The 14,209-nt window shown below is 41.0% G+C and overlaps 1 protein-coding gene across 1 annotated transcript in view; it reads left to right on the forward strand.

Moving 5' to 3' along the window:
* The window catches only part of XPOT (exportin for tRNA), an 80,200-nt gene that overhangs the window by 39,605 nt on the left and 26,386 nt on the right, over positions 1-14,209 (forward strand). The window contains 4 exon segments of the mRNA XM_068276766.1: positions 1,191-1,285; positions 9,076-9,145; positions 10,882-11,120; positions 13,741-14,026. Of these exon segments, the coding sequence (XP_068132867.1) occupies positions 1,191-1,285; positions 9,076-9,145; positions 10,882-11,120; positions 13,741-14,026 (690 nt within the window).

Raw genomic sequence — 14,209 nt, forward strand, 5'->3', positions numbered from 1 at the left:
TCGTGTGAGGACTTTTGGGTAATTGGTAACCAATGGCTAGATTGACAGAGAGAGGCAGCCTTATGCTACGTACACACATGCGACAACGATCGTTCGTTGAGAACGACGAACGAGCTTTTAATTGATGAAAGAATGACCTGAGTAAAGTTAGTTTTTAAATGTGTGTAACGATCTGATCGTTAGAATGAACGTTACATCACGTAAAGCAACTATTGCGCCTGCGCATAAAAATGAGAAGTTTCAGGGAGAAATAGTGAAATGCGCATGTCAAGCCTAGTACGAACCACCATTTGCAACGATGTACTACTTTTGCAAACGATCGTCGTTGGTTAAAATCCGCCGAGACAGAACTTTCTTTTGTAGCGATTTGGCTCGTTCGTCGTTTGCCTTAATAGTCGGTGGTTCGTTTTTTGTAACGATCGTCGTTAGTAAAGATCGAGGAACGATCGTTACAAACGACTATAGTCGCATGTGTGTACGCACCTTTAGAGGAGCAGGAGAAGGGGTGGATGAGATGCGCAGCAGAGTTTAGTAGGGACTGGAGAGGGGTCTGCTTTTTGGTAGACTGCAAAGGTAGGGTGTTACAGTAGTTAAACGTTTGTTCCACATCTTGTGTACCTGAGTAGTAGATAAAAATATTCAATAAAATATTTTTTTTTCCGCTCTTAAGTTTTGTTTAAATGGTTTAGGAATTCAGGTTGACAGTATGTATTAGCATTGCAGCTATTGTCTGTTTTCACACTGTGATTTGCCGTCAGTTTTAATGTACATCCATGTTAATCATTTGACTTGTACACATTCAATGTGTTTTTATATGCATATCTGTTTTTTTTGTTTAAGTGGCCGCAGAGCCTCACATTTTAGCACTTATAAATGTGTATCTTATGCATCAGAAACTTGCACATAAAAATGCATATACTAATGTATGTTAAGTTTTGCTAGTCATGTGCCTGAAAAAAAAAAAGGTCCAGAGGCTTCCTGGATCCTTTTACAGCCTGCCAATCCAGCGAAGGGACCTTCTCAACCTATGTGACTTGCACCAGTTGTGTAAGTTTCTTCAGGTCTCTCTATTGGCCATGTCCAGACAAATTCCCACTGTTTGTGGCCTATTGTGTCCAGAATCGTAGCAACTGCAGTACTATATACACCCAGCCTGTCGTTGTGTGGACGCTAACAGTTGTACTTTTCAGATGGCGTTTCTGGATCACAGAGGCCTACGCCACACAAGTCCTAAAGTTCGCAGTAGGACTGCTTACCTGTTTTCAAGATTTGTGAAGTCACTTCAGTAAGTAAAGCTTTCAAATTAGTCATGTATATTGATTCACATAGCCCTGAATAACAGAATTTATAGTGCAAGGTCAACTAAGGACAAATCTGCAGTGATTCCCCACTTGTGAGCTGCACAAGGAAACCCTGCTTATCCTTCTAGTGCCTTGCCCTCCAGATGGCACTTCGGTGGAAATCTAGACGGCTTGCTCAGATTTTTCGAACACACAGCCAAATCACTATAGCCTTGCACGGCTTAGCGAGTCACGCTGCGGCTATGCAGCAGAACAGCAGCCACGGCCAAATCGGAAATGTCCATGGATCCCAGTGAAAGCTCAAGCTGAGTACGCAGTTAAAATGCATTTCTGAATGTGCCCATATTAAATTAGATTGAGCTCTGCTTGCCCTGTGCTTTTGTTGCTGTACACATACACTTGGGTCACTATATTCTACACTTTGCGGGTCTGATAGCTTTCCTGTGTCTCCCCTTGCATAACCCATCACAGCAGTCACTAGCTTTTTGTGGAAGCATTATTAAACACTTTTTCCAGGACTCCAGGACGTCTCAGGACAGCAACCCTGAGACTTGTCTCCTTCCATTCGAGATTGGACAGGACGCTAGTTAAAACATTAACATAATGTGATTAGGCAGACACAGGCATCATATATAAGCCAGCATTCCCTTACCCTCCTCAGTTGTTTCCTGTCTAGCAGGATGCTGGTTTGTAGGAGGGGCTGGCTATCCATGAGGGAGCTTCAGGGGCCGCGACTGCCACGTTGCGCTGGTCAGTCTGAGCTAAGCGCGGGTGCTGGCTGCTCGCATCTGCCTCTCCCCGCATAGTGCGCATTACGCTGAACGGACTTCCGCCGAAGAACTTCCGCCGGAAGTTCGCGCGGATCACATGACTGAGGCATCAAGTGACCGGCTGAGGAGGAAGCAGGAAATCAGCCCGGCGTGCGCTCCAACAGTTTCTTCGCCGCAGTGAGAGCTAGTCTGCTCTGCATCAGGTAAATACTTATGCATATACTTTTATATGTTTGGGCGGAGTACCTTGATAACTGTGGTATTTTTTTGAGGATTGTCAGGCTTCAGCTATTTCCTTTTGTCTGTGTCTTACAGCCAAAGAATGTTAAATCAGATTCTAGACACGGCAGACAGGATAAGTCTGCGAAGACTGATCAGCCTGATAAATCGACATCCTCTGAGTCTAAAGCTGTGGCTAAATCAAAGAAATGTGCAGTGTGTGGTAATCGTATGCCTGACTCAGCAAAGCATCTGTGTCAATCTTGCACTGAAAAAGTTGTTAAAGATGAATCCCCTACTTTATTGAAAGATCTAATGGGTTGGATGAAGTCAGAAATGTCATCAGCTATACAGGAGATTAAAAGATCTGCTATATCCCCTGATGTTCCCTCAAGTACCCCCTCTGTTAATCTATCCTCTGATGCACCTATTGCTGGTACTTCCCAGTCACCTGACAGACCACCCAAGAGGAGGAGGTTGAGGTAGACTCAGAAAAGTCTGAGATGTCAGAAGGCGAAATAGATATTTCCTCTTTGGAAAATTTGCCTCAATCCGAAGTAGACGCATCTGAGGGTATAAGTATAAAACCACAGACGTTTGCTTTTTCCACTGATTTTATGAAAGAACTAATTGAAGCTATGCATTGTGCAATGGGCATTACTAGAGAACAAAAGACTTTAACACCTCTAGACCAGATGTATGAAAGTCTTTCGGATACTCAAACATCTTTTATTTCGGTGCATTCCAGTCTAAAAGACATCATCAAGAAAGAATGGTATAATCCGGAAAGAAGAGCTTTCTGGCCTAAATCCTTATCAAAGAGCTATCCGTATAGTCCTGAGGATCAAATTCTGGGGACATTCTCCAAAATTGGATCCAGCCCTGTCCAGGGTCTCCAGAAGGTCTGAACTTCAGTTTGAAGATTTCGGCAATCTCAGGGACCCCATAGATAAAAAGATGGACAATATTTTAAGACGAGGGTGGGAAGCTGTTACACTAAACTTTAAGCCATCCATAGCTTCTACCGCAGACTCTAGATCTCTAAAATCTGGTTGTCTGACGTACAAACTCAGATTGCAACAGGAATCCCTAGGGAAGAGATCCTTAACTCCTTTCCAAAAATTCTACATGCCACCAACTATCTAACCGATGCCGCGGACGATTCAGTCCGCCTTACCGCCAGAGCCTCTGCTTTAGTAAATACAGCCAGACGAGGCATTTGGGTTAAGACCTGGCAAGGAGATACATCATCAAAATCTAAACTATGTGGGGTCCCCTGTGAGGGTAATCTTCTCTTTGGTTCTAAACTAGACTAAATTTTAGAAAGGTCCTCAGATAGGAAAAAGAACTTTCCCGTCAAAAGACGTAACTTTCGAACAAACCGTTACTTTCGTGACTCAGGTGAAACAGAAAATAGAACAGGCCCCAGAAGAAGATGGCCTTCCAATAGAATGCAGCGTTCAAAACCCGGCCTACCTTATACACCTTCCAATCAACAGCCTAAACAATGACGCCAGGATTCCAGTGGGAGGCAGGGCATCTCACTTCTTCGAACACTGGCAGGAACAGTTTCACAAAATATGGCTACTAAACATCATACTCCAAGGTTACAAGATAGTTTGCATATTCCCCACCAAGCCAATTCTTGGTAACCCCCCCCCTCCCCCCCCCAAAGAGATCAAGTACAAAATCCAGCTCTACAAAACGAGGTAGCATCACTCATATCCAAGAGGGTAATTCGCCAGCATCCAAAGTGTCAGGAAGGACAAGGTTTTTACTCTCCTGTTTTCCTAGTAACAAAGCCGCAGGGAACCTATCGATTCATCCTCAACTTAAGGCGGTTGAACAAGTTGATTCGATACAGGAAATTCCGTATGGACAACATCCACTCAGTCCTGAACCTGCTACAGGAAAATTGTTTTCTAGCGTCCATGGATCTAAAAGACGCCTATCTGCATCTTCCTATACATCTAAGCTCCCAGTGTTACCTGAGGTTTGCGGTGGTGTTACAAGGAGAGGTAAGACATTTGCAGTTTAAATCCTCGTTGATGTTGAATTCTGTTCTTTCTTTTCAGAGCTCAAGCACCATCTCTCTGAGGAAAGCTATGGCTCTACTGGGTACCTTGACAGCAGCCTTCCCGGCCGTACAATGGGGTCAGTTCCACTCCAGAACTTTACAGAACTGGATCCTATCAAAATGGGACAGGCGACAAACCTCTTTGGACAAGAAAGTAATAATCCCCTGGAGTGTAAAACAGTCGCTAGACTGGTGGTTAGATCACGATCATCTGTGTGTAGGGAATCTCTGGAAATGTCCGCAACAAACACTAATCACAACAGACGCAAGCTCATGGAGATGGGGAGTTTACCTGGGACAGATACCAGCTCAGGGTCAGTGGTCAACACTGATTCAGAGGAGATCCTCGAATTACAGGGAACTGCGGGCTGTTTGGGAAGCTCTTCAGTCTTTCAGCCTTCTTATCCACCATCATGATGTGATAATCAGGACGGACAACATCACAGTGGTGGCTTACCTCAACTGGCAAGGAGGTACAAGGAGTGAATCATTATGGAGTCTAACCTCAAAAATACTATTCTGGGCAGAAAGGAATCTAAATTCCCTAAGAGCTATCCACCTGAAAGGAACTCTGAATTGTATAACGGACTATCTGAGCAGGAGAAAAATCTATCAGGACGAATGGTCCCTAAACGGCCAAGTCTTCAATCAGATCACGCACCGTTGGGGAACACCAGAAGTGGACATGTTCGCAAGGAGAAGCAATGCCAAATGTCCTCAGTTCGGCTCCCTGTGTCCTCAGGACAATCCCTGGGTCCTGGACGCCTTCTCGGTCAAGTGGAACAGTCATCATCTATACCTATTTCCTCCTTTGGGACTGATTTCAAAGGTACTGAGCAAGATTCAGCGAGACCGGGCCCAAGAAATCTTGGTGGTTCCATTCTGGCCCAAAAGATCCTGGTTTGTTCTACTACAGAGTTTAGCATCAGATCATCTGACCCTGCCAGATCGACCACACCTGTTGAGCCAGGGTCCGATTCTTCATCACAATCCAGGGATCCTTCATCTTTCTGCTTGGAGCCTGAATGGCAATTATTGAAAAAGGGGTTTTCTAACAAGTTATCTGAAACACTTATCCAGAGCAGGAAGAAAGTGACAAGATTTATGCTAAAGCTTGGAATATCTACAACAACTGGTGTGCTATTAAAGCTAAAGATCCAGCCCTCTCTTCTTCAGTTCTTGAGTTTTTGCAAGAGGGATTCCAAAAAGGCCTCAGCGCAAGTACTCTGAAAGTTCAAACCTCAGCACTGAGTGTGTTCTTAGAGAGAAGACTGGCGGAAGAGGAATATGTTATTCGTTTCTTCAGGGCACTTAAGAGACTAAGACCTGTGGTGCATATAAAGGTACCTACATGGGACTTAAACACAGTATTACAAGCTTTGTGTGATCCTCCCTTTGAACCTATCGCTGATATCTCGGAAAAACATCTCACCTTGAAGACTGCTTTTCTTCTGGCTATAACCTCAGCACGAAGAGTAGGAGAGTTACAGGCATTATCGATCAATGAACCATACTGTGTCATTTCGGAGGATCGAATCCCTCTTCGTTTAGACATCTCTTTTTTGCCTAAGATTGTCTCCAAATTTCATACATCTCAGGAGATCCTGTTACCAACTTTCTGCAGTAACCCATCAAACCAGAAAGAGGAGAAGATGCACTGTTTAGATGTGAAAAGGTGTTTAATACAATATATTCAGCGATCCAAATCTTGGAGGAAATCCAACGCTTTGTTGGTTCTCTTTGCTGGAAAATGTCGTGGAAAACGAGCTTCTAAATCATCCATAGCAAGATGGATCAGACAGGCCATTACTTTATCCTATCTGCAACAAGGAAAACTATTACCAGGTCCAGTGAAGGCACATTCGACCAGAGCAGTCTCAACGTCATGGGCAGAGAGGGCAGGAGCTACTATAGAGCAAATTTGTAAAGTGGCTACCTGGTCAAGCCACAATACAGGGAGTGCAGAATTATTAGGCAAATGAGTATTTTGACCACATCATCCTCTCTATGCATGTTGTCTTACTCCAAGCTGTATAGGCTCAAAAGCCTACTACCAATTAAGCATATTAGGTGATGGGCATCTCTGTAATGAGAAGGGGTGTGGTCTAATGACATCAACACCCTATATCAGGTGTGTATAATTATTAGGCAACTTCCTTTCCTTTGGCAAAATGGGTCAAAAGGAGGACTTGACAGGCTCAGAAAAGTCAGAAATAGTGAGATATCTTGCAAAGGGATGCAGCACTCTTAAAATTGCAAAGCTTCTGAAGCGTGATCATCGAACAATCAAGCGTTTCATTCAAAATAGTCAACAGGGTCGCAAGAAGCGTGTGGAAAAGCCAAGGCACAAAATAACTGCCCATGAACTGAGAAAAGTCAAGCGTACAGCTGCCAAGATGCCAGTTGCCACCAGTTTGGCCATATTTCAGAGCTGCAAAATCGCTGGAGTGCCCAAAAGCACAAGGTGTGCAATACTCAAAGACATGGCCAAGGTAAGAAAGGCTGAAAGACGACCACCACTGAACAAGACACAGAAGCTGAAATGTCAAGACTGGGCCAAGAAATATCTCAAGACGATTTTTCTAAGGTTTTATGGACTGATGAAATGAGTGAGTCTTGATGGGCCAGATGGATGGGCCAGTGGCTGGATTGGTAAAGGGCAGAGAGCTCCAGTCCGACTCAGAGGCCAGCAAGGTGGAGGCGGAGTACTGGTTTGGGCTGGTATCATCAAAGATGAGCTTGTGGGGCCTTTTGGGGTTGAGGATGGAGTCAAGCTCAACTCCCAGTCCTACTGCCAGTTTCTGGAAGGCACCTTCTTCAAGCAGTACAGGAAGAAGTCTGCATCCTTCAAGAAAAACATGATTTTCATGCAGGACAATGCTCCATCACACGCGTCCAAGTACTCCACAGCGTGGCTGGCAAGAAAGGGTATAAAAGAAGACAAACTAATGACATGGCCTCCTAGTTCACCTGATCTGAACCCCATTGAGAACCTGTGGTCCATCATAAAATGTGAGATTTACAAGGAGGGAAAACCGTACACCTCTCTGAACAGTGTCTGGGAGGCTGTGGTTGCTGCTGCACGCAATGTTGATGGTGAACAGATCAAAACACTGACAGAATGCATGGATGGCAGGCTTTTGAGTGTCCTTGCAAAGAAAGGTGGCTATATTGTTCACTGATTTGTTTTTGTTTTGTTTTTGAAGGTCAGAAATGTATATTTGTGAATGTTGAGATGTTATATTGCTTTCACTGGTAAAAATAAATAATTGAAATGGGTATATATTTGTTTTTTGTTAAGTTGCCTAATAATCATGCACAGTAATAGTCACCTGCACACACAGATATCCCCCTAAAATAGCTAAAACTAAAAACAAACTAAAAACTACTTTCAAAAATATTCAGCTTTGATATTGAGTTTTTTGGGTTCACTGAGAACATGGTTGTTGTTCAATAATAAAATTATTCCTCAAAAATACAACTTGCCTAATAATTCTGCACTCCCTGTACGTTTGTTAAACATTATAGACTGGATTTAACCTCTAATTCTGATTTATGTTTTGGTAGACGAGTTCTGCAGGCTGTAATCCCTCCCTGATAAAGTTCTTGTTTATCATCTCAGGGTTGCTGTCCTGAGACGTCCTGGAAAGACAAACTTACTTGTGGTAACGTCTTTTCCAGGAGTCGGAAGGACAGCACCCTAACTACCCACCCGGATGTTGTAAAATATTAAAATTTATTGTTGAAGCATCATTCTGTGTGGAGTCTTTTTTTTATTACTGAGGGTAAGGGAATGCTGGCTTATATATGATGCCTGTGCCTGCCTAATCACATTATGTTAATGTTTTAACTAGCATCCTGTCCAATCTCGAATGGAAGGAGACAAGTCTCAGGGTTGCTGTCCTTCCGACTCCTGGAAAAGACGTTACCACAAGTAAGTTTGTCTTTTATGTTTGTTTGTTTTTTTCCTGTACCTCAAGTTGAAATTAGAAATTAAGACGCATGAAGAGAATGGATTGCAAAAAGAACTGATCCTTTAGCGTCAAAAATCTGTAATGAGTAAATTGAATAAACATGCCAACTTTTATTGCAATTTTGGCAACACAACACTGCTTTCTTCTGTTCTACCAGCATGTCAGTGAGAGTATGCACATTGGCAGTTGCTTGTGTGTAAGCCAAGCATTTACTGCAAGAACGAAAATTATTGCATGCAACATCACTTTGCTCAACAGCTGTCCTAGAGTGGTATCAGTTGGGTACAGTGCTTTGCAAGCGATGGACATGGAAGGTCTGCAATGGCTAATCGGCAGTAAATGGCAGTGATGTCTACCATAAACTGATATGAAATCTGTGAAAAGGCTGTTACTGGAAGATGAATTTTGGGTCCAGCCAGATTCACATGAGTATAGTACCTGAGGGAAGGAGGGGCGGCATTGGTAAATGCCATTTCGTGGAATACACTGCTCAATGAGTGATTATGAAAACAAAACCTTGATTCTGTCCCCAAAATTGCAGTAAAAACATTCTCACTATTTGGTTTATACTGAAGTTTAAATAAAAAAAAAAATAAAAAAAAAGTTGTCTGTGGAAATTGGTATAAGTTTTTTGTTTCTCCTTTGTGTATTTTGGTGAGGCGTTCGTTTGGGACTTGTAAGTGGTTTGAATAGCATGATCTTGCTCATTATCTTTATGTGCTTCTTTTTCTTAGTAAACACATGAATGCTTTTGTAGAAGATATTCTGAGTAGGATTCAAGACCTTCTTGCACTGTCTCCACCTGTAAGTCTATGCATTCATTCTTCATGTATCAGTAATCTTTTTCTAAATTGTATAGACATGGCAGAAAGTCTAATGAATTGGCACAAAGAAATTAAACATTTTAGTAAAAAAATTTTTATATCAGACCAAATAAAAATTTCATTGGAGTAATGTTCCTGAAAACGATAGTTTGGTTCTTAGAGCGTCAAGAATGCATATTATGTGGAAACATTTTCCTTTATGGCCCAGGTATCCAGTAGATCCAGATCCAAATAGAGTAAACTGGCTACATACAGTTTCATAGGTGCATGATTTCACTTGTCACAGCATAGGTTGCTGAGGGAGATTCTGCAGAAAGTTTTTCTTTAAGTTGGCCAAGTATCAAATTAAAGGTGGCCATACAATAAAATATCCAATTGTGCAGCAATTCTATAAACGATCCCTTGTACAGAATCTCAAAACCCATGTCTGTTTTCTTATTGGAGTGAGAAATCTGATCGATTTTTCCAATGTTTTTCAATAACACAATGTGGAGTGACAAACTTCTGTACATTTTCTTTCAGATAATTGAATGATGTAGGATAGATTGTTAATTTCTCAATTTATAAACCCAAGCAAACTTTCCTGTTTTCAAACATTTTTTTTTTCATTTACACCAGTATAATTGCAAAAAAAGTTGTTCTTTTTTCTTTTCATAATGGGGGGGGGGGGTCATTTTTCAAACACAACACTATCAGTCAGAAAAATTGACTGTAGTTCTCGAATTAGAGAGGAATATAAAAATTATGTTTGAAAAGACTTTGAGCTAGTAAAAATAGTATAGGTAACAAAAGTACTATTTAATAAAAATGAATGCTTTTTAGAAACATTTTCATCATTTTAAATAATGGCTTACTAAAGTTAAGACTGGATCCAACAAAAAGCACTGTTGCAGACAGATCCTGTTAATTGTCATCGTTCTTTGTATGTGTCTGGGGCACAGACACAGCGCTGACGTTTGTGCCGTGGATGGCGGCCGTGCATGGCAGGAAACCTATACATTGTGGTCCCAGTCTTAGCCTCCTTGGTGGTGTTATTAGTTCTGAATTTTAGGGTCTAAAAGCTGTAAGATTTCTTTCCAGTTTTAGACCCTAAAATGCAAAACTAAGCACACGCCCAGAAACTGCTCTGTGTTTACTGCAGCATTTTTATGATTTTGGATCTCGAAGGGGTCTCGCAAAGCTTTTGCAGAAAGTGATATGAAGTTACTTAATGGGAACCCAAGGTGGGACATATGGAGGCTGACCTATTTATTTCCAATTAAACAAAGCATATTGCCTGCCTTTCCTGCTAATCCTCTGCTTCTAATACATTTTGCCATAAACACTGAACAAGCATGCACATCAGATGTTTGGCTGTATAATTGTTTCAGGTTTGTGATTCGGACACTACTTCAGCCAAATAGATCAGTAGGGCTGCCAGGCAACTGGTATTGTTCAAATGGAAATGAATATGGTCGCCTCCATATGTCACCTCAGGTTCCTTTTAACAGCAATGTGAAAAACATGGAATGTGGTGAGCATTCCAAAAGGCCTGAGAGCTGTGATTAATTTGGATTATTTCACTAAATACTGATTTCTGAGCATTCTTTAGTCAACACTGTATTGTTGTTGTTTTTTTCATAGTGTGTGTGGGAGGGGGGTAGAGGATTTAGTTTCTTCAAACATTGCATCATTTCTCTTACTTTGACATATTTTCATTTCCTTTCCTTTGTTCAGGAAAATGGTTTTCAGATGCTGCTGAGTAGCGATGATCAGCTTTTCATATACGAGACTGCTGGTGTACTCATAGTAAATAGTGATTATCCAGCTGAGAGAAAAAATATTCTAATGAGGAATCTGCTCAATCCACTAATGCAAAAGTTCAAAATTTTACTAGGAAAGTTAATGGTGGAGCAAGATGAAAATCAACAGACGGCTCTAGCAGATTGCCTCAATCATGCTGTGGGATTTGCCAGGTGGGTTTAAAATTGTTTGAAATATAGGTTGATCTTAATCATCAAAGATTTAACCCCACATTGAAAGTGTTACACAAATAGGTGATTAGCGGATATCAAGCCTATAGAACAAATGTACAGAATCCTCTTCTCCTGTAAATTTAGAATGACCTGCCCAGTCATCTTCTTGGAAATGATTCCCGGGGTCCCTGTCCAGAGCATTGCTTTGAGTTGTTTTGACTTAGAGAAACTGTGACCAAGAATTGATCTTCATCCCAATCAGTAGCTGACAGCCCCTTTCCCGTGAGAAATATTTTCCTTTTCAAAAACAGATCATCAGGGGGCTCTGGCTGATATTGTGGTGAAACCCCTCCCACAGTTTCTTGTCTGTGAACCTCATTGCATTGTGGGAAATAACCGCTGTTTACAGCTGGGTCCAACTGCCAAAAAAAACAGCATCTCCTTCCACTGACATCACCAGCCAGCATTAAAAATGTCACCATGTGGTAAATGTTAGAATGTAAATCAGGGGGAGGAAAGATTTTACAACAGGGAAACACTGACTAAATCATTTATACATAATTATTGTAAGAATTAAGCACTTTTTTATTACATTATTTTCACTGGAGTTCCTCTTTAAAGGGAACCTTACCTGAGAGGGATATGGATGTTTCCTTTTTAAAGTCAAAAAGTGTAAATACCACCGACACTCCGGGATTCCTAGCCGTATCACTGGGGGTAGGAAATGACAGATTCTCAAACGCCACCTTGATTAATTATTTAGATACTGCGTGCTCATGATTAATAGGCTAGTGTATACATAAAGGATCAGCATCATGAAGAAAAAAGAAGAAAATTGCATCAGGCACTGCAGTTGATTGTTTTAAAAGTGTTTTCAGTGTGATTGAAATCACCACTTGTATAAAAATCTTGCGTTCAAAGAGGTAGGTACAAAAATCATGTGCAGACAACTTGTGCTTTCAAATATTGGCATGAGATGGATGTCCTACCATATCAGAGGGTGGCGGTGGTGGGTGCAGGGCAAAAACGATAGCCAATATTTGAAAGCACAAGTTGTCTGCACATGATTTTTGTACCTACCTCTTTGAACGCAATATTTTTATACAAGTGGTGATTTCAATCACACTGAAAACACTTTTAAAACATAATCAACTGCAGTGCCTGATGCAATTTTCTTCTTTTTTCTTCATGATACTAAACTACCAGTTACTTGGCACTCCTGCTGATCTATTTGGCTGCAGTAGTGGCTGAATCACACACCTGAAACAAGCATGCAGCTAATCCAGTCCGACTTCAGTCACCTGATCTGCATGCTTGTTGAGTGAGCTGTGGCTAAAAGTATTAGAGACACAGGATCAGCAGGAGTGTCAGGCAACTGGTATTATTTTAAAAGGAAAAATCCATAACATTCTTAGTTTAGGATCCCTTTACATTTCTTAATCCCTTTCACATTTACATTAACTAAGATTCTTTAGTTGCGTCTAAAATGTCCTATCTCTCTGCAAAAAAGTGAGTTTAACCCCTTTCCCCTATTAGCTATACCTGGTTGTGATAATTTTCTGATTTACTCTTTAGCCTAATTGTTCGCAACCGTCATTTTAAGTATCTTTTAGCCAATAGCACTAGAATTTGTCAGAGTAGTGGTATGAGCAAGTGCTGAATTCCTTGGGAGACCAGGGCCTGCAGGGAAGCTTTTTGGTGCTGGAGCATGTTTCCTGATGAGAATGGTTGTGGCTCCAGTATGTTCATCAGTATAGCCAAGAAAAAAAAACATTCCTCCATCTTCCCTCCAGGCTCCAGGAGTACAGAATATTCAGGGAAGGGAGGAATTAATCTTTGTCCTTGTGGTGTTTTATAGAGATTGTACCACATCCTGGAGGGCATTAAAGAGACACTAAAGCGAAAAAAATTGAGGATTTGTTTGTGTAGTACGGCTAAGAAATAAAGGAGCAGAGACATGAGTCTAAAATTGTTTCCAGGACAGGAAGAGTTAAGAAACTCCAGTTTTTATCTATGCAAAAGAGCCATTAAGCTCCACGACTTTCAAAGTCGCAGAGAGCTCTGTTTTCTGAAGCTTTTTATCTGAAGTATCAGTCACTGTATTTAACATTTCACTAGCCTGCTCTGTAAAATCATTTAAAATGCTGAGTAGTGTGTAAACTGCAAATATTAGAGAATGATGCAATGTTGTAAAAAAAAAAAAAAACCTATATAAATGAAAAATAAAAATGAGAATATTTTCTTTGCTACTAATATTCTAGTAATTATCCGTACTACACAACCAATTTATTAGATCATATTTTTTTTTTTTCACTTCAGTGTCTCTTTAAACCCTGTAATTTGTAGTTGGGTCTCCTTTTAAAATAAAAGATCTGTACCCGAATTTTTTTTTCCTGTTTGAAGCAAGTTAAATTGGGTTTTAAATGCAGATTTTGTAGTTTTAATAGAGACCTATGTCCATACAATGATTTCCATGTTTACAAGCATGCAATTGTTGTTGTTTTTTTTGTTTGTTTTGCTCTTTAGATAAACACAAATATATTGAATCCCTTTTCTAAATTTTTAGTGGTGTGAATTGAATAGATGCATTGTAATGTTTATATGCTTTTATCTCTTGCAGCCGCACAAGTAAAGCTTTCAGTAACAAGCAGACAGTGAAGCAGTGCGGCTGTTCTGGAGTGTATATGGACTGTTTACAAAGCTTTTTGCCTGCTCTGAGTTGTCCTGTTCAGAAGGAAACACTTAGAGGTGGTGTCCGCACCTTCCTGCATCGTATGATCATCTGTTTGGAAGAGGAAGTGCTTCCTTTTATCCCTACTGCTTCAGAACATATGTTGAAAGACTGTGAAGCAAAGGACCTACAAGAATTCATTCCTCTTATTAACCAAATTACTGCCAAATTCAAGGTATCTATTGTTCTGTTCATATTAGATCCTGGTATGTTCTAACCAGGTGCCAAGCTGTGTTGTAGTCAGGTGATTAAGTTGTGTCCCTGCAAGGCTTTGCATTCACAGACTGACAAATCAATTTGGCCAAGCGACAACCATAAACATTGTTTTACCCACTTACCATGCCCTCTGTCTCCTGTC

This window comes from Hyperolius riggenbachi, chromosome 3, assembly GCF_040937935.1.
Source record: "Hyperolius riggenbachi isolate aHypRig1 chromosome 3, aHypRig1.pri, whole genome shotgun sequence".
NCBI classification, from domain to species: domain Eukaryota; kingdom Metazoa; phylum Chordata; class Amphibia; order Anura; family Hyperoliidae; genus Hyperolius; species Hyperolius riggenbachi.